The following is a 21190-nucleotide window of genomic DNA, read 5'->3' on the forward strand; positions in this document are numbered from 1 at the left end:
ATACCAAAAAAGATATTAAGCTAGAGTTCCAAACAGTGTGAATTGGTATCTGTTGATATAGAAGATGTGACAGACTTGCATATCTGAAATTGTGGCACTCTTGTTCTTAACCTAAGACTTTTTTCTGTAGTGCAGTGAAAGTCTTTTTTAGAGGAATAGGGAAATGCTTGTGTTTTTTCTTTTTTGTTTGTTTGTTTTGCTTTTTTTTTTTTTTTTTTTAACTAAACCTATCATTAGCACCTTTTTTCTTATTCGGATTTCTGCCACAATCAGCAAACAATGAAATGCTGAGCTACTGCCCTGGACTTTGCTGGACTGTGAGACTACAGACTTTGCTGGATCTGTGAGATATCAGCATCCTTAATCACTAAGCCCAAAACATCATACTCGTTAATCTGGAAAAACATAAGCTCCAGAAAATACAGGCTATGCAATTTCGTGTAGACTAAGGCAATCCATGAGCCTGAAAACTCCACTTGACCCTAATTTTCCATCTCATTTCTCTGCTCCTTGTACTTTGCTGCACTGATCTCAAGTGCTGTTAAGTAGCCAAATAAACATTTCTGAAGACCTAAGCCAAAAGAGCCGGCAAAGCTCTTTTTTTTTTTTTTTTTTTTTTTTTTTTTTTTATGAGGGAAAGACTGCACTAGGCATAGCCAAATCCAGTGCAGTCTTCTGCAAGTAGTATGTACCCTACATTTGATCTAAGCAAAACACTGAAGATAAAATGAGTACCATCTGTATGTGGGTCCAGAGATCATCTTGGTTAGCGTTTGAAAAGGAAAATTCTTTCAGATATAACTGCAGGAAAACAAGCAGAAGCATCAGAATTCATGAGAGTTCAATAAAAAACATCAGAAGGGCAGACAGTACTTAGTACACTTGCCATTTTCAAGCTTATAAATCAGGATGATGATGCTAGTTTTCCAAACTTACATTAAGAGCTTTGATAAACAACTTCTCAGTCAGAAAACCAGAAAGCATCCAGGTAATAGAAGCCCCCTAAAGTACAAAACAAGCTATGAGAAAACTTCAGTTATTGTTGCGATTATTATTGCAGTATCTTTTCAAATTATTTCAGAAAAGTTAGTTTACTCCTATGCTTCATAGCTCATGGTGATTAAAAATGTTTTCACAGTTTCTCTCAGAGAAAGATTTGCAACACCGGATATGTTTGTGTGCACAGCAAAAATAAATTTTGAATGGCAAAACTACAAAGCATTGTAATTCAAGAGGATATTCCACTCTACTTCTCAAACATACCATGTATCACGTTCATTCGCAATATACAAGAAACAGGAAGAATTTTGTATTTTTTCACCTTGTTGTACGTGATGCTGTCAAACAGAGAAATTAATGAAAACGATCCTTTGATCTTGTCTTCATTCTGTGACAGTGATCGAACTCCTACTTCATTGTCTTCCCTTAAGACAGGTTGTACAACATGATCATAGAAGATTTTATCCTGCAAAGAAAAAAAAAACAAATCTAAGTGAGCTGAATAGAAAATACACGTTCTTAGGCAGATACAGTGTATTATGGTATTAGCACTAATAGAAATAGCCTGTCAATAAACAAGGGATGATCCTTTTCCCTCTCCATAACTTCCCCTTGAGGTAAAAAGGACTTTACACTCAATCCTAACATTTTCCACGTGCTACTGCTTTTGGCAGTGAAAATTTTAAATCTGAGATGACATTGGGCTTGGGCCTGACAAAGATGATTACATTCTAATCCTCAGGGAAGAAGAAGTCAGCTACATTAACCAGCAAATAAGCGAACATTGAAAACTTAAAACATGTATCTCATCTACATTGGTATGTCATTAGCATGCCACATTTTCTTCTTAAATTCTGTATTTCTCCTGCTGCAACCCTGAAAAATAACCGAAAACTAAATACTTGAGTATAGCATGGTTTAACTGTGCAGCATTTTGGCCGTCACCCAGAAAGAAAAATAACAGAAGGAAAACTACTCCTTTGGTGTAAATCAGTGAAGTTCTCCTTTTGTCAAACGATTATTTATTTTCTCACAGCTGATTATCCATCCTATCACTGAATGTTAAATGACATAACTAGTTAGTTAAAGAAAACTAGTAAATTTCTAAAACACCATAGGCCACTTTGAGCACTTTCTTTTCTCGAGAAGGACACAGGCTTTTAATTAAAGGGATCAAATTTGTTGACCAATTTTTCTCTTTGCTAACAGTCAGTGAATATAGTTTTCCAGGTTCACTTTGTAGCAGGGTGGTGATCAGTGGCACAAAGTCTGTTTTAAGGCCAGTAACTAACAGTGTACCCCAGGAGTCCAGTCTTGCTTAACATCTTCATTAATGGCTTGGATGATGGGGCAGAGTGCACCCAGAGCACCAGTACATGCTGGGGGCTGACTGGGTGAAAAGCAGTTTGACAGAAAAGGACCTGGGGTCCTGGTGGACACCAAGTTCAACATGATCCTGCATTGTACCCTTGCTGCTAAGAAGGCTAACAGTGTCCTGGGCTGTCCATCCTCAGAAGCTGTCTGGACATGGTCCTGGGCAACCTGCGCTGGGTGGCCCTAACTGAGCAAGGGTTGGAGTAGGTGCTAATACCAGTATTAAAATTTACTTTACAGGCATAAATAAAATGGCAACCTCTGATTTTTAGAAGGGCAAGCTTCAACATAAGAAAATTAAAAATAAAAAGGAGACAAGGACTTACTTCCAATTTAAAATTGATCCACCTTTATATTTTTCAATGATATTAAAATAATTCCACTACAGAGAATAAAGCGAGCTGTTGTTGAAATTCAGAGGAAGAGGCTATCATATCCCGTGACCTAAAAATCCTTCTTAAATAATTTGTTGGACATGCTTGTATTAGTTTCCAATTAAGCGTGTAGTTAAGTACTTCAGCAAATTAGAGAAGGAAAGGGATGAATAGTATTCCATCTGAGCCAAATGAAAAGCACACTGGATTATCTACAGTCTCAGGTCTGCCCAAACTAAGGGCGTCTCCTTCCTTCAGAAGCTGAGGGCACTGTGCAGAGACATTTCTGAGTGTAGAGGCAAGTGCAGCTCAACTGATGGCTACCATCAGTGGCACCCATTCTCCTGCTGCATAGATTAATGATGGATGTAGTTTTCCAATACAGAGTGGGATTTATGCTTATTACAATTTGGGCAGAAAGAAGGAGCTTTTACCCTCCCATCAGATTAGCTGGGGCTACATGCACTACAATTTACCTCATCCACAACCAAACATCCATGGACCTGATGAGGTAGAATGTCCCAGCTTAGACACTGCCCAGTAAATGTACCTGAGATATGGGGTGCCCAGCTCTCTCACACAGAGCTTGGAAACAGAGGAAAGGAAACCATCAGCTTCAGAATCCAGGAAAAAACAGATAAGTTTGTTAAATCACAGATCTGGGATAAAACACCAACACGGTTCTTTAGATCCTTGTCATCATAAAGTCACAGCTCTCTAGCTGCCCTCTGTGCCAGGTGTAAGAGAGCTGGGCATGATCACAGTCCCCATTTGATGGAAGCCCTCAAGGGAAGAACCAAGAGCTGCTGTTCATTCCCAAGGGAGTGAAGATGCTAATGCCACGGCTTAATTAAACTCCATCACCTGCATTTTCCTTTTCTTCCTACATGCTAGAACTTTAGTGCCTTAGCTTACTTAGTTCAGTAACTGCTAGCACTTACCAGTGAAAGCCTGGGTTCAACAAAGGTAGCTCCAAGGTACTCAAAGTAAGATGCCAGCCCCTCATTAAGCCACAGATCATTCCACCACTTCATTGTAACCAAATTTCCAAACCACTTAAATAAAAAGAAAAAAAAATAAGTCTTAATATCTCTTCAGATTGCTGTTTTCATTTATAGGTTAAACACATATCATCGCTGAAGGAACTTTGTTCAACATGTATATGTCAACCAAATATAATGCTGGGTATTCCTGCGGATAGTGAAAATTAAGTAGAAAAAAAATGCATCTTGGAAAAAGTCAAAAGTCTGTTATTTTTAATTGTTTCACCTACAATTTCATGCCATAAGCACGTCAGTGCATTATGTCAGTCTTCTACTCTATTTAATTTTAAACACTTCCAATAAAATTTACAGATCTAAAAGATCATATCAGGCTATGATTAAAAATAGTACATTTATCAAACAATTGCAAAAACATTTTCCAAAGAGTCACTCATAAATAAAATAAAACTTTTGTTTTTCCATGTTCTTAGCAAAAGGAAATTGTCAAGGGGATAATAAACAGAACTGGGGAAATAACCATTTCCAAAATCAGAAAATCCCTGTCCTGGTGAGCAATAAAACTTCCACAACAGCTGCTATGTACTCATATTTGGCAGTTCATATTTAAGAAAAAAAATGATCATTTGAAGATTTGTACTTTATTTGTTAATTCTTAAAAGCTTGGACTATAGCTTTACTTTAAAGTAAAGTTTAATTAAGTGCTGCCATTTATTTTATTGGCCTGCAATAAAGACAATCTGCTCATCTGAAGGTCTGAAAAGTTACAGACCTTGTCAGAAGGGCATACAAGTGTACTAGCCAAGTTAAAATCTTTTGCTAGCTTTGTTGACTAGGTGCTTTCTTCTGGCAAAGAACACTAAATTAGACATAGTCAAAAAAAAAAAAAAAAAAAGTGTAAAATATGCTCATGTTCCATTTGCTGTATGATATCACTGGCTTTCTTACAGAAAAGCAAATTCCTTTTTCAATATGTGCATGCAATCCTATTATGAAGTAGCCCTTATGAAGTCCATTCATTCTCCCACTGAGGTACCAAATATATAGTATATAGACAGTACTGTCATCCCTACTTCCCTGCAGTATCTTCTAGTATGGCATTCAGTTACTATGTAAGATTTAAAAAATAATAAAAAAAAAGTCGTCTGTTAACAGGTTTTTATCAATGAGTCCTATGCAGTCAGTATGCAGCCTATAATATGACAGAATACAACAAAATCTGCTTTTAATATTGGTCTATCAGCAGAACAAAAGATCACATGAATAGTATTTCAACCCTCTGGTGTTCTCACCCCCTACTGTTAAGTCACTATTTTATCAATAATCAGTGACTGCATCATCAGCAACAGAAGGAAAAAAATTTATAGACAAATAAATGTACAGAACTTTTTACCACATGCCTGGTGTCCTAGCTCATGTGACACAATTATGGCAATCATTGCCTTTCTGCTTGTGAATTTATCACTTGGGAGGTACATCAGTGATGATTCTTGGAAAGTCATTAGCCCCCAGTTTTCCATAGCACCTGCTCCAAAATCAGGCAGTGCAACCAGATCTAAATTGATTCAAACAGAAAAAAAAAAAAAATGTATCTTAAAAAATTTTGGAAGTTAAATGCTCACATGATTTTATGATCACACTGGATAAGAATTCAGTGTGTAGTTAAAAGATAGTACATTTTTATCCTTTCTTTGCTATATTATGGCAACACCCTTGAAAATACTTTGCAAAATTTCCCCTTGTCATTTTTCATCTATGATTGCCAATATTTCAGGGAGCTGTATAATAAATACCCACAAAGCCCACATCTGTCCTGTATCTTGTACACAGAACATTTCTGAACAAAAATGAAGGCTGTGTTCTACCTATGCAGGGAGCAGTTTTCCAGTTCAAATGTGGGAGCTGGAGGAAATGGAGATGTGCCCTGGATGAACATCAAGGATCTCAGAGGAGGACTGCTTGAGCTCAGCAGCAGAGCACAAACTTCACAAAAGGTACACGGAGTGTTTTCGAAGCAGACTTGAGCTTGTACTGAAATTCAGCAGACCATTGGCCATTTCCAATCCAAAATCTACTCAGTTAACATGTGCATGACACTGAACCCAAGCGACGTAGACTGCATCTCACCCAGGCTTATCACTGCTGGCTTACAGCAAAGCCAGCTTGGGGTGAAAGATCACAGTTGTAACTGGATTAAAAGCAGCTGAAAACAAATCCATAAATATCCCTAGATTTAAATGTGTTTATGTTTTGGTTTGCATTTTTAATTTGCAACAGAAATCTCTAGCATTTACAAGAAGCTATTCTTGTGTGATCTAATCCTATTGATTTTTAAGCAGAACTTCAAGGAGGGTCAGTAGGAAAAGCAGCTGAAATGCAGTATTGTATTACTGTGAGGACTGCAACTGGATTAACAGCATTATGTGAAATTGTAATCCTACCTAACAGGAAATCAGTGATACTGCTCATCTACACCACTTTTGTAATATTTTTATAGCAATTAATCAACATGTTGACATTGCTGCTAAACAGAGGAATTCACCAGTGAAAAATAATTGTCTACAGTCCTTGGTTACCTTGCACGATTACTAAAATAACTTTTAAAAGAGCAACAACTGCATATATTACATTCTATGTAGGAAGTGCGGTAAGTAATTCTGTATATTATTCTATACTCATATATTACATTTACCCAGATGAAAATTTCTTTCTTTGAAGTGCCAAAATACAGATTTGACAAATAAGCACACTACCTAGTCAGGAAAGGGAGGAAATTCGTCTCCCCCAGATCTGCCAAGATCATGGGCAGGTCCTCAGCTCATTTCAGGTAAGCTCTACCTTCAGTGCTTTCAGTGTCTTAGGGATTTGTGTAACAGAGCAAGTTCCCTCGTGACATCAGTGCTGAATGAAGCCTCTGTGAGTCCAAATACCAGCAGCAAACTGCACAATGGGACCACATGATGGCACCCTTCTTTCTTGACTGAAGTGACTTAACTTGATGTCGATTTTAAATAGAAATAATGTTTTCCTATGGGATTTTTTTTCCAGGGAGAAATGTGCATGAACATACAGCCAGCTCAGCATTCAGGTGAAGACACACTGAAGAAAGCAAGAAATATTTCAGGGAAGCATGTGTTTCAGTAAGCAAGGATTTTTTAGGCACACTTGGGGACTCCAGCATCCTTGTCCTGTATGGCTCTTTCTGGGATGCATAGACCAAATGACTAAACAACTCTTTTTCCACTTTATAGACCTATTTTCCACTTTATTAGGAAATGCTGCTTTAAAGAATGAGCTTAATGTGAAGATAAGTGTGCTGAATGACAGGTTAAGAAGAGTCATGGTGCAGAAAGGAAAATTCAGTGAGTTAAAGCTTAAGGGTTTTATACCGGTAAGTTATAAGAAGAGAATACTGCAAGAGAACCCATTGTTTCCGTAAATGTTATAACAGATATTCCTGGTCCATTTAAGAAAATAATGAATCTCACCTGTCTTTGGCAGCGGGTAGCTGATGTTAAGCAAGTCTTCCAGAAATGAAAATATTGGGCCTGTGATATTTAAAGCATAGTCAACATACCCATTTTTAATGGCTTCTTTCCGAGCCCAAATACGTATCTGCAACAAAAAAGGAAGCATTATTTCAGACAACCCTAATATTTTAATTTTCCTTGCTTCTCTTCTATGAATCATTGTTTGAAAATGCTGTCTGTCCACACCATATCATGTAATGAGCTTTTGATGAAAAAAAATCCCAGCCCACATATTGCTGGACTTGACAAAGTATGGCCCAGAGCCTAATCCTGCTAAAAATCAGGGAGAGTTTCAGCACTTCAGAAGGGCCAAGACTTGAATCCAACTATAGATGATTGGAACAATTGGATTCCTAATTATTCTTTTATTAAATACAAGATGCTGTTAAACTACTCATATCCACACATCTTAAGCCAATGTATTCCAGCCAGTGGGCATGGGTGGCAGACATTCCACTATTTTCCCAAACAGAGAGAAAAGGAAGTTCAGAGTGCTCTTGCTATCTTCCAAAACTCTTCTTGAGCTTTCTTACTGACTGAAACAGAAAACTGGTTTCCCATTGCTGCTAGACAGAGAGGAACCTCTGAGCAGAAGATCCCTGTACCTCTGAATAACGGAGACAGTAGCTGCAAGCTTTCCTTCCCAGTGCCCATTTGCTATGTCATGGTACTGAAGAGGGCAGCTGTTTGCTCAAAGTGATGGAGCAGACTGAGAGGAAGTTTATGTCTCCACCATGTATCCCTGGATACAAGGACTCCAGGTGCCTACCAGCCTAAAAGCTCAACATTGCTTGCACCTAAATGCAATGGAGGGTATCACAAGGAGCTGCACAGCCAAACCCTAATAGCACAGTTGGGGAACCATCAGGATTTAATTTACAAGGGAAAAAATAAAGCATATTCAGTCAACAAAGTATTCTTAGCCTCTGAGCCCCTCTTTTCAGCCAAGGCTTCAGAGAGGTTTCAAAGAACAGATCTCTTCATTTTACAAAACCTAGACATAATGGGCAGACTTAAAACCCTAATCCCAGTATGACTTTTGAAATACAATACACATGTTTTGGGTTGTAATTCACTTACTGGAAATAATAAAACAGACACAATGAACATGCTCACACAAACACTGTGGAGGCATAAACTGAACACCTCTGAAACCTGGGGTCAAAATATCCTCTTACCCCTAACAGAGCATGGGTGGTGCCTTTTTGCTCTGAAAGAACACTAGTTTTAATGCTTGGTTTGGCTCACTGCTGTCAGGAGACATCTGTCCAAGACAAATTTACCAGCAAGAGACAAAAGAACCCAACAGAATTTATGCAGGGGACAGCAGATATGACATGTGTGTCCAATCTTCGCTTTAAAAAGAAGATTATATTGTGCTTCCTGCTACACCTCAGCACTGTCCTCTCACCTTGTCCTGCCTTTCTGTAGTAGGATGACAGTGAACTAATCATAGAGCTGGCACCAAGACCTCATTTATGAAGGGCAGCAAGTGTAGGGCTATATGCTTGACTTCACCTTTTGTTTTGGGTCAACTTGTTACATCTCTTCCCTGTTCACTTTCCACAAAAGAAGGAAAGCCAAGCAGCTAGTGCCATGGCATTATTTTTTCACAGCTTCCCTTAAGAAGATTTGACTCTTGTAGTAGAAGAGGAAAACAGAATCCTCAGTGATTAAAAGGCTTCAAACACAAAACAGACATTTTTAAAGGCTAAAAAATGTGCTCATTGCAGGGAAAATAAATAAATAAACAAAACAGTTAAAGTAGAAGTATAAAAAAAAGACTTGGAGTAGAGTATTGCCTGTATGGAATTTATGACAGACATCATCTTTGAACAATGCACTGCACTTCAATGATTTGTCACAGCAGTGGAAATTGGTATCTTTTCCAATCAAGATTGTTAAGAAGATAACAGGATTTGAATTTTGAACATCATCTTCTGCAGAGTAGCTGCCCTAAAGTCTTAACATATGGAACACATACCTACTTTTGGATTTGTATCTGTAGGCACATATGAAATGATCAGCACAGGGTAATAAACTAATTGCTCCTTAGGAAAGCTTTCTGCAGAAATATCTGCAAGATTAATGTTAGCAGTTTTGCCACATAAGCAAATACTTTTGGAATGGAAAGCACAGTTAATGTCTCTGATATCTTCTAAAGCACATGATGTACCACAGAGCCAACTTTTGTCGTAAACTGCTATAATGTGTTATGCAGCCTCATGTTTACCTCATTTCCCCGCTCAGTTCTGGTGACATAATCAAAATCACAAATCACAAAAGCAGTTATATAAGTCGACATTTTCAATGAAGTTTTAAAGGTAGTAACAGTCCACAGGCTTCCATTTTCGTCCTTCATCTCAGATGTGTCTTGAAAAACAAATTAAAGAAATAGTCAATCTATTGTTCTTCCAAAACAAACAAGGAATTAGTCTTTTCTGCATGTCTGTTATTGTTGTTGTTACACCTCTCTTGATATGCTGTATTTCTGCAATCACTTCATATGCTTCTGGTAAAAGGCAAGCAGCCAAACTTCTTGCTACCACAGTATATCAGTCATTACTTTTCAGGAAAACATCCAAAATTTACTCTTGAACTTCTTTACTTAAGTCTTGGAAGCATATCAGACTGCATCAGTTTTAGGGTGTGGATGAACTGTGGACAATTTATCCCATGTTGCATATCTCTGAAATGTATAATATATTACAATTCAGATATAGGTTATGTGTGCCTGAGAACTATGAAGTACTTATACGTTATATGTGTACCTTTCTTCAAAATGTGGGGAAAAATTCTTAGGGGAAAATTCTTCTGAGCAATTCTCATAGATGTCCCATCCACTATAATTCCTAAATTATTTTGCTTCTATGCAAACCTTAAACTCTCCTTTTTATGGCTGAAAATTATTTGGGTGAAATAAAAATCATGGCACTGAAATGCAGTGAAAAAAAAAAAAAAAAAGCAAAAAAAAAAAAAAAAAAAAAAAAACATTAAGAAGGAAGCGAGAGATCCCACAGAGTCCCGTAAGAACAGTAATTTATGGAATTTGCTTGGAATCTTATACCCAACATGAGTCTCACATGAGATCCCAGCAAGAGGCAGAAGGAGCATTTCCAGAGCATTATAGTCCTGTTATCCTTATCCTGCACCCACACAGGAGGCTGCAGTCTCTCTGTATGCTAAAATACTTTTTTTTACGTGATGTAAATACATCTTAAAAGCAGCTTAGGATGAAATGCAATCCTTTAATACCACAATTACAGGCTTTGCATACTGGAGCTGCTGTTTTGCTTTAAGCAGATGTCATGCAGTAAGACAGATGCTGACACAGCGGTAAAGGGTAAGAATGAAGCCCTGAATGGCCTCCAGCAGCCAGAGAAGAGCACATCACAACTGGCAGTAAGGAGTTATTGCCATCAAAGACATTAATTATGAATAATTCTCTCCAAATATTTAAGTTCATAGACACAGATTTTCTGCACATTTTCAAGAGATTAGCCCACAGGCAAAAAAATGCTTTTATATCAGATGATAAAGCTACAGTCTGTTCAAGTAAATTTTCCCTCTTTTAAGGTAACTCAAAGAACAAACAAACAAACATAAGTCTACCGTTGTTTACCTACCAATAGCAGGCATGTTGGAAAGAGCCACATAGCTTGGGTCGTGGATAATTCTGATATTAAAGGTGGCCTTCATGGCAGGCTCATCAAAACATGGATAAACCGTCCTGGCATATGTTGGTTCCAGTTGGGAAGCAATCAGCATGCTATATACAAAATACAAATAGGATAAATCCAGCATGCTACATTGATCAAAATCCATATACTGTGCATTAAAATGACAAATACAAAGCACAAAGTTAATCACATGGATATGCAGGTTTTGAAAAGTTTATTATTGCAAGTCTTGATCAAATTCCCACACCTAACAGACAGCTCAGCTTGGATGCTTCTAGGGAAAACCAGTCTTTTTAAATTAGTTTATGGTTTTGGTTTTTTTTTTTTTGTTATTTTTTGTTTGTTTGTTTGTTTGTTGTTGTTGTTTTTGTTTGGTTTGGTTTGGTTGTGTTGTTTTTTTTGTGTGTTTTTTTTTTTGTTTGTTTGTTTGTTTTGTTTTTGTGTGTGTGTTTTGTTTTTAATATCTGGAAAAAGCTCCCAATTTTCAATATTTAAGGTATTCTAGTTTGGTTATTAAGACAGAGTATGTTAAAGTTTTGCACATAGCAGGCAGGTGCTCAAAAGCGATACGATGCCAACTGTCATAATTTGTTCTCCAGGGGTCGGTGTTGGAGCCCATCCTCTTTAAAATCTTTATTGACAATTTGGACAAGGGAATTGAGTGCACCCTCAGTAAACTTGCAGATGACACCAAGTTGGGGGGAAGTGTTGATCTGCTGGAGGGTAGGAAGGCCATGCAGAGAGCCAGGTTAGATTGATGGGCAGAGGCCAAGGGGATGAGGTTCAACATGCCTAAGCGCCAGGTCCTGCACTTGGGGCACAACAACCCCATGCAGTATTACAGGCTTGGGATGGAGTGGCTGGAAAGTTGTACAAAGAAAAAGAATCTGGAGGTGTTAGTTGATGCTCTCCTGAACATGAGCCAGCAGTGTGCCCAGGTGGCTAAGAAGGCCAACAGCATCCTGGCTTGTATAAGAAACAGTGTGGCCAGCAGGACTAGGGAGGTGATCGTCCCCCTGTACTCAGCTCTGGTGAGGCCACACCTCGAGTACTGTGTTCAGCTTTGGGCTCCTCACTGCAAGAAGGACATGGAGGTGCTGGAGTGTGTCGAGAAGTGCTACAAAGCTGGTGAAGGCTCTGGAACACAAGTCCTGTGAGGAGTGGCTGATGGAACTGAGGTCATTTGGTCTGGAGAAGAGGAGGCTCAGGGGAGACCTTATTGCTCTCTACAGCTACCTAAAGGCAGCTGTGGGGAGCAGGGGTCGGCCCCTTCTCACAGGTAACTGGTGATAGGACTAGAGGGAACGGCCTCAAGTTGTGCCAGGGGAGGTTCAGGTTGGAAATGAGGAGACATTTCTTCTCAGAAAGAGCAGTCAGGCATTGGGACAGGTTGCCCAGGGAGGTGTTGGCATAACCATCCATGGGGGTGTTCAAGGAGAGGTTGGACGTGGTGCTTGGGGACATGGTTTAGTGGGTGATAGTGGTGGTAGGGGCATGGTTGAACTATATGATTTTGAAGGTGTTTTCCATCCAATAATTCTAGGATTCTAAATACAATCTGTCCATACATCTGCTTACCTGCTTACCTAATGCATGCTGTCCTATTTTAATGGTGCATTTTAATAAAAAATTGTACACATGGTATGTTTCAGGTAACCGTGAATAGATGCACTTGCACAATTCTATCAAACCACACAGAGAAGAGTGTCCCACTGCACTGTCAAACCCATAAAAATATACAAGATCATTTTCTACCTTACACTGTGCAGCTTTGACCCATTTGGGGCAAATCTTTGTGACATGGTCGCTGGAATCAAGATGTCCAGTGGCCATGATGATGGAATCACTAAGCTTAGTGGCAAAAATTTCCATAAAGAGCTATAGATACGGGCTGTTCACGTCAAGGCATCTTCACCGGGTGTTAGAAAGAAAACAACTATAATGTTTCTCAAAGCCCCATACCTATCAGCCCAAAGACAACAAGGAAGACTCCATAGGAATCAGACTGCTATACACATGAATGAAGGGAGCAGTGATGCACATGCTAAAACTGAGCAGAACAGGCAGGCAAACACATAAACTTCAACTATTAAAACTTCAAGAAAGTTCTGAAGACTTCAAAACTGAGCCAAGTAGTCCTCGGAGAGGATACATGGATGGCATGGTCTTCTTGTTCCAGTAACCCGGATGCTATCACAAGGACAGTATTTTTCAGTTGTAGAAGAGATGTTCCCTAATGCAAGGTTCACAGAGGTTCACACTTAGCACAGTCATCCCAAACAAGACTGAGGCCACCAGGAAGGTATTTATATAGTAAGTAACAGTATATAACAAGTCTGGCCTGCAGTGCAGATCAACCCTATGTGCACAGCATGACTCCACCTGGTTGTGATACACAGCACTGAACCATGTTTGAGACATGAGGACATCACCTAAGGTTCCATGTTTTGAGATTCTCTTTTTCAGTACCTGAAATGAATGGCTTAGCTTTCCATTTATATGTACACCACTTCACAGAAGATGTATTGCATTGTGTGCAAGTTGACCCAAGGAGATGAGCTGGCAAAACCCAGCAATACTTTGCACCCAATTCCCAAGATCAGCCCTTGTTAAATCTGTGAATTTTGAAAGATGTTTGGCTGCTGCCATTTTCACAACTGTGTTGCTTAACCCTGCTCAAAACAACTGTACTCTCAAAACATGGTATCCTTTGCATTTAGCAGACATGCCGTGATGCTGTACCACAATACAATTTATGTCATATAAAAGAACCCACGTGGAACATGTGCTGTCACCAGGTGACTGCTAGGACCACAATGCCCCCTTTAAAGTGAGAAAGCAGCATGATGTATTTGACTTTTTGCCTATCATTTTAGAAGATGTCCTTGATGGACCTGGCTTCCTGCAGAGTCATGTGTGTGCTGTGCCAGCCACCAGCTGCCTTGCTGTGTCACCTCCCCTCTGTGGTGCCCGGTGACACAGCATGACTCTACCTTCTGCTGAGGTTGTGCAAGCAGCAAAAGTGGCTGTCCCCTGCCTTCATAAACGAAATCAATCGCAGAAATACTCTTTCCCTAATCACTGTCTTCCTGTGCAGGAAAGTATGCTGTTGTGCATTTGATTGTCATTCTAGAAAAGATGGAGCAACCTCGTGACTGCAAAATCTGCAACACCAGAGGCATCACTGCCTCTGCAGGCTCCATGCCAGCAGAAGCTAACACAGACACTTAGCAAATTTGCACACAATAAATTATTATTCAGGAGCACCAAATAGCAGACATTGGGCTAAAGCATCAACATTAAAAAAGAAATTTGAGGACAGTTTAAATGTTATTTTTCAGCAGGTCTCCAAATAAAAAAGATAAATGGGAATGTTTCATGCACGTTACACAAATAATTGGCATTTCACACACGCATTACCTCATATCATTTGTCAGAATTACTCATTATTGGGGCTCTTTTTTGCTTGTTTTAAAAAAATGATGAAGGTATTAGCATGAACTGAATTAATACCAAACTGTGTTCTATGTTACAATTGTATCACAAAAAAAAAAAAAAATTACCCAAAAGGAATTTTATTTTCAACAAAGCTTAACATTGCATAAGCAGACAAAAAAGTTCCTCTCTTGCTCCTGTACCTTTGTGCATAGTTTTCTTTTTCTTCCTTAATTATCCTATAATGCCTCCTTCTTCCTATAAAACAAGATCAAAGACATGCTACTTTTAAATAAAAAGAAACAAACTGATAACAGGATCTAAAGCTTTGATGACTTAGACTATATTATTATTATTATTATTATTATTTTCAGTCTGTGAAAATAACAGAAAAAGGAAAAATGAAGCATGATTCATGTGTAGTTTATAAATACCTCATGGATACTGCTTCACCTGTTAAAAAAAAACAGCATTGTTGTAAAATAAACATGTCATGATGATGCAAAAGAAGTTGTTCTTGTAAAAAAAAAATGTTTTCTCACTCAGGTGATGTTATTTGTAATATTAATAATATTACAATACTATAGTATAATATTTTTCTGTGCTAATATATATTAGATCTGATTTTCTTCACTTTAAAAATATGTAAGAACTAAATAATTTAGCAAACCCTGCAGTGGCTCAAAGGACAAGGGTATTACAGTGAACAGAATCCTGTTCTGTGCAATGGCTGAACCACTAGTCCTTTTCTCAGGCATATGATATTCAGTGCTAACACACAACCCAAGAAAACACCAAACCTGTTAATTGCTCTGATTTCTGTCACATGAATTTGATGGTCTTATTCAATTATTCATACAAAACAGAATTAAAACATTCAGGTTCCCTGCTGTAAAGCCCAATTAGCCGTGTCAATGCTGTTCTAACCCCCCTTTTCCATCATCCTGGTAGTCAAACATCAGCAACTACTAAAAATCAGCACAAACACTGCATTTGATCACATTTTTGAATTCCTTTTAACACCAGCCATACCCAGCCAGGTATTTGTACAGAAGTTGCATAAGACTACATTTGCAGAGCTGACCTCAGCTGGCAGCCAGGCACCCACCCACCCAGATGCCCTCTCACCCCCCACCAGGTGGGGAACCCCCCAGGAAGACTGGGGAGAAACCATGAAGAATGCATGTGTCAAGGACAGGGAGATAACTCACTAATTATCATCATGGCCAAAACAGACTTGGCTGGGGAAGACTTATTTAATTTGTTGACAATTAATGCTAGACTAGAGCGGCCAGAAATAAAAACAACCTAAAAACACCTTCCCTCCACCCACCCTCTTCCACCTCCTACCCCTGAGCAGCACTGAGGAACACAGGGAATGGGGGTTGTGGTCAGTCTATAGCACTTCATCTCCGCTGCTCCTTCACGGTCCCTCTCTGCCCCTGCTCCCCGTGCGGTCCCTCCCAGGGATGCCGTCCTTCCCCAACTGAGCCTGGGGGGCTGCCCACAGGCAGCAGCTCCTCAAGCACTGCTCCCACACGGCTCCGTCCCACGGGGCCATCCATCCATCCATCCCCCAGGAGCAAACTGCTCCAGCACGGGTCCCCCACGGGTGGGGGCAGCTCCCCCCAGACCCCCTGCTCCTGCGTGGGCTCCTCTCCACGCGCTGCAGCTCCGGCCCAGGGCCTGCTCCTGCGGGGGCTCTCCATGGGCCGCAGCCTCCTCCAGGCCACATCCACCTGCTCCACCGGGGGCTCCTCCACCCATGGGGGGGCTGCAGCGTGGAGATCTGCTCCATGGGGGACCCATGGGCTGCAGGGGGACAGCCTGCTCCACCAGGGGCCTCTCCCTGCACAGCCCGCAGGGGAACTGCTGCTGCCTGCCTGCCTGCAGCACCTCCTGCCCTCCTGCTGCACTGCCCGTGGAGGCTGCAGGGCTGGCTCTCACCTTTCTTCTCACAGCTGCTGTTGCCCAGCAGTTCTTTCCCTCCCTTAACTCTGCTGTCCCACAGGCCCACCCAGAGTCACTCATGGCTCAGCTCTGGCCAGTGGAGGGTCACTTTTTGGAGCAGCTGGAGCTGGCTGTGCTCTGACATGGGGCAGCTGCTGGGCTCACACAGGCCACACCTGCAGCCCCCCACTACCAAACCCTTACCACATAAACCCAGTACACATACAGCCCACTCTTCACAGCACAATCATGGTTATTCTGCTAAGCCTGGAGCTGCATACATGAGCTTAATCACAGCAGCGTAGTATCAGCATGTAGGATGATGTTCAGTCTAACCTCCTGCACTGTTTATGTTTGCACCAATGCTGCTAAAGAAGAAGGGCAAAGATGGTTTCTGAATCTTTCTGCCTACCCTGACCCTGGCATGACTCTCCCAGCTATTTGCAGAACACAGAATCCCATTCCAACAATAAATCTTTACAGATAATTAGCGCTGGTGAAGTAGGGGCATCCTCCTCTTTCAACTCCTTTGCTGTTGCAGTCACTGTAGACATGGACCATATTGTATCTTGTTTTGTTTGTTTGTTTGTTTGTATATATTGTGTCTACGTGTGTAGACACGCGCAGTACTAATAAGTAGTGCTTCCATTTTTCCAGAATTTTCTTTCATGTGTAAGACCTGATTGAGTGGGTAGTACAAATTGTCGATAACAGTAAATAATGCACAGTCTCCAGTGATCAGTCAGATTGTAAACAGTTTCTGTGTTTCTGTGAATTTTTGGTTTGGGGTTTGGTTTGTTCTGACTTCCATAGAGGTGAGGCTAGCATTTCTGAAAACATCAGGGAGTTCTTATTGCAAATGGCTTTTCCTCACAGCCTCACCAGTGCTCTTCTTCTCTGACTTGGAAGGACAAGGAAAAAAGAGCTCTTCATGTCAAACAGCTAATTCTACCAGCCCACCAAGAGCAATGTGGGTATCTGAGCAAGAAAGCAGGAGGTGCCAAAGCTCAGGCACAGATTTCAGGGACTTCACTTCTCTTTAGGATCTAACTGTCTACTGAAAACTTGCCCTTCCATGCCTAAACTCTTCTGAAATGAGAGGTCCCTAGTGGTTCCAGAAACACAAATTACAAAACCACTAAAACTTCTAGCGCATGCAAGAAATACAAGAATCTGTTTGACCGCAAATAAACAGCACATTGTCTGCTGCAGCTGGTGGTTTCAGTTACAAACTGAAGTCAGAAGCCTGTGCAGGAATTAGATCCTGAAGGTCTGACGGAGCCAGGTACAAGTCCCTGCGGAAGAGCTACAGGGCTACCCACAGGAGGTAGTGGTTTCCTTACAGAATAGTAATGGGCTTTGTACTGCAGCCTGGAGCAGAAAGACGCTGAGTGTTTGTAAATCGCTTGTGATCTATATAACCCATAGGAATACAGCTTCTTCCATCCTTAACAGCTTGCTAGAGCTTACAAAATATGTTCCTAACAATGCACCTCATCCAAAATGGGGATGGCAAAACCAGTGTAACTGGACCCCATCAGATTAGGAAACTGCTGGTAAAGTGATGATTTCATTCTTAGTAAAGGAAAAAAATAACAAGGTTGTGTTGCATACTCTTGATTCAGAGAAAGTCCTTTTAAAGCAGAAAGATATGCAAAATCCATTCAAGAACATCAGGAATGTGGGCAGGAACAAGTAACCAAAACAATATGTTTTATCTGCAATCAGTGGATTTCCTTTGACTTATTTCAGTGTCTGAACACCACTGGCATCTCTTTAAACTAGACTGCAGTCTCATATTTCCTTAGTGCTTCATGATAAGCTAAAAATTATACAGAACAATTGCCACAAGTCCTTTAAACAACTTGAAATCAAATGATACACATTATTTTAATGATATTAAAGTACTTTTTCTTATTTTCTATTGTGGCAGCAAAGTCGACAATAGCTAAAAACATTTGTTTGTTTTGGATTCTCTGAATTGTACACAGTATGAATTTAAAAATGTCAGTCTAATTCAGTGTTTCATAAATAGTTTTTGACTGAATTAATATGGCACCATAAAGTACAGTATTAAACAATTAGATACAGTAGATTAGAAACAGATACAGTATTAAACAATTAAGTGGTTGTTCCATTCTATTTTAGATTTTTATTATTGTTTTTTTTAATTATGAAAGTTAGGCAAAGCATTTGGGATTTTCCTTGAATCAAAACTTGCACAAATATACCTGTAAATGACACTAAGTGAACAAAGAGATAACAACTGAAAAAAAAAGAAAAAAGAAAGAAAGAATAAAAAAAGAGAGACTAAGAGAGAGTGAGAGAGAGAGAGAGAGAGGGAAAGAAAGAAAGAAAGAAAGAAAGAAAGAAAGAAAGAAAGAAAGAAAGAAAGAAAGAAACAAACAAACAAACAAACAAACAAACAAACAAGCAAACAAACAAACAAACAAATTTCTTAAAATCCCTCAATAACATACTGTTCTTTTCTCTAAGGATAATCAACTTATCTCCTTAAAATAAAAAAGGCTACTACTTGTTACAGAGAAGTCACACAGTTCTCTTCTGTTTCAATAGAAACTATTTATTTCATGGCTTGTGATTTTTAGTACGCATACAGTGACAAGCACATATGGATCCTGCAGGTAACTGAGCATTGCTTGGTTGGACCAGAGCTCCATGAACTGCTTGAGGGAGTTTACTTCAGTGAACTCATCAGTGGGCTGGGAGCCAAGAGCACTTGAATTTTAACTCTAGCTTCCTTTCTGACTTGCTTCATGTCCTGCAGCAATTCACCGCGTCTTTCATTATTAGAAAGTACCTTTAAGTATAAGTACCTAGAAGTACCTTTAAAATAAGCGCTTTTCCTACCCCTACATTAAGCGCCTATTTTGAGAAATTTGCCTGCAACCAGAACCATTGAAATCACAATCTTAAGCTTCACTTGTCTGCAGGAAATTTCATATTCAGAATGAAAAGCACCCTGAGAAGATTCCCAACTAAAATAAACAAATAAGCAAGCATGCCTTGCTTTGAGGACAAAACCTGATTTGAGTGATGGCCTGTCTGGCAGGCTCACACTGCCCTTGTCCCACTGCCATAGCGCAAAAAGCAGAGGACTGGGGATGGCAAGGGGAGGGGAGGAGAAGATGGTGCTGGGCAGTGCTCTTGGCAGGTGGGGGTTGCAGTTAAGGACGGGAATGGGGATGGGAATAGGGTTGGAGACGGTATTGGGGACAGGGATAGGGATGGAGTTGGGGACGGGAATAAGGATGGAGTTGGGGATGGGGTTTGGGTTGGAGATGAGGATGGGGTTGAAGACAGGGATAGGGATGGGGTTGGAGATGGGGTTGGAGATGTGGTTTTAGATGAGGCTGGAGACAAGGATGGAGACGAGAATGGGAACAGGAATGGCGACAGAAACTGGGACGGGAATGGGGTTGGGAATGGGGATGGGGTTGGAGTTCATGACGGGTTTGGGGACAGTGTTGGGGTGACACATCCTCCCGCACCATGCACCCTGCAGCCCCTTGTGGTCAGACGTGGAGCCAGGAGCCCGCATCTCCACACAGCCGCCGACGAGGCCACCTACCTGCTGCGCCCCTGGTCGGTGTACCGGGTGAGGAAGAGCCCGTCCAGGTCCTCCTCCAGGCGGCCCTGGAAGCCGAGCTGCAGCACGTAGCGCCGCCCGGCCTGCAGCCGCCCGCGGAGCTCCAGCACCGCCACCTCTCCCGCTGCCTCCTGCAGCTCTGGCACCTCCACAACGACTCCGGGGTTGGGCAGGGACCCCCAGACGGCGTCTCCCGGCTCGGGCAGGGGTCCCCGGACGGCTGCTCCCCGGATGCGCAGCCCGGCGCTGTGCAGCACCGCGGCCCGCGTGTCCTGCCGGCAGCGCACCGTGATGTTCACCTGCCCGACGAAAGAGAAGGGTCCCGCCTGCCCCGGCCGCACCCGCGGCCACAGCTCCAGGTCGTAGTGCAGCGGCAGCAGGTGCCGGGGCAGCCGCCGCCACGACGGGACCCCCGGCGGACCCCCGGGGACACCGGCTCCTCCGGCCGCCCCGTCGGGGGACTTGGGGGGCGCCGGGGGCGCCTCCTCCCCGCGGCAGCGCCCGTAGAGGGCGGCGAGGGCCAGCAGGGCGGCCAGCAGGGCCAGCAGCACCGCGGCCACCAGGGCGGCCGCCCGGCGCCCCACGTAGAGCCCCGAGCCGCCGCGGGCGCCCATCGCGGCTGCTCGGCCGCCCGGAGCGCCCGGTACTTACGGGGCGGCGGAGCCGGGGGGGCGGTGCGGGGGGCGGCGGCACCTGCGGCGGGAGGGGGTGGGATGGGGACGGGGACGGGGACGGGGACGGGGACGGGGAGAAGGAGAGGGAGAGGGAGAGGGAGAGGGACGGGTATGGTGATAGGGATGGGGATGGGGAGTAAGGATGCGTATGGGAGGTAGGGGGTGGTCCCTCGCTTCTCCCCGCGCCCCCTCTGCCCACACCGCGGACCCCCCCGTCGCCCCGCACACGCCGACCGCCCTGAAATGTGTCGGGGGGACCCGTGTGGTGCTGCCGGCCCGGAGCGGTACCTAAACGGGCGGCAGATGAGCGCCAGCTTCAGTCGCGGTCTCTTTCGCAGCCCTGCCCGGCGGTTTTGCTCGGTTTTGCTCGTGCCCTAAAACACCGCGAGCCCCGCAGCAGCCGCGGCAGCAGCCAGGGGCAGCGGCCCTTGCGTGCCAGAGCCTCGGGCACTCCCAAATCTGGATGGCAGGCAGTTTTTCCCTCCTCTCCTTTTCCTTTTTCACTTCTTTTTTTTTTTTTTTTCCTTTGCTGTTGTTCTGATCCTAGCCCATTTCCTTGGGCT

The 21190-nt window shown here is 42.2% G+C and overlaps 1 protein-coding gene across 3 annotated transcripts in view; it reads right to left on the reverse strand.

Moving 5' to 3' along the window:
* Positions 1 to 20618, reverse strand: part of LVRN (laeverin) — a 42017-nt gene extending 21399 nt beyond the window's left edge. For 2 of the 3 annotated variants that reach the window (XM_038171065.2, XM_038171064.2), the window contains exons 1-9: positions 19936 to 20612; positions 10905 to 11047; positions 9512 to 9651; positions 7237 to 7363; positions 5149 to 5303; positions 3689 to 3802; positions 1322 to 1465; positions 937 to 1002; positions 736 to 801 (exon numbers count right to left, since the gene is read on the reverse strand). In XM_038171065.2, the coding sequence (XP_038026993.2) occupies positions 736 to 801; positions 937 to 1002; positions 1322 to 1465; positions 3689 to 3802; positions 5149 to 5303; positions 7237 to 7363; positions 9512 to 9651; positions 10905 to 11047; positions 19936 to 20567 (1587 nt within the window). In that variant the 5' untranslated portion in view covers positions 20568 to 20612. Of the gene's footprint in view, positions 1 to 735; positions 802 to 936; positions 1003 to 1321; positions 1466 to 3688; positions 3803 to 5148; positions 5304 to 7236; positions 7364 to 9511; positions 9652 to 10904; positions 11048 to 19935 lie in introns of all 3 variants that reach the window. The other variant, XM_038171068.2, reaches the window with a different exon arrangement.
* Positions 20619 to 21190: the final 572 nt, after the last annotated feature.

This window comes from Anas platyrhynchos, chromosome Z (genome assembly GCF_047663525.1).
Source record: "Anas platyrhynchos isolate ZD024472 breed Pekin duck chromosome Z, IASCAAS_PekinDuck_T2T, whole genome shotgun sequence".
In the NCBI taxonomy this organism is placed as follows: Eukaryota; Metazoa; Chordata; class Aves; order Anseriformes; family Anatidae; genus Anas; species Anas platyrhynchos.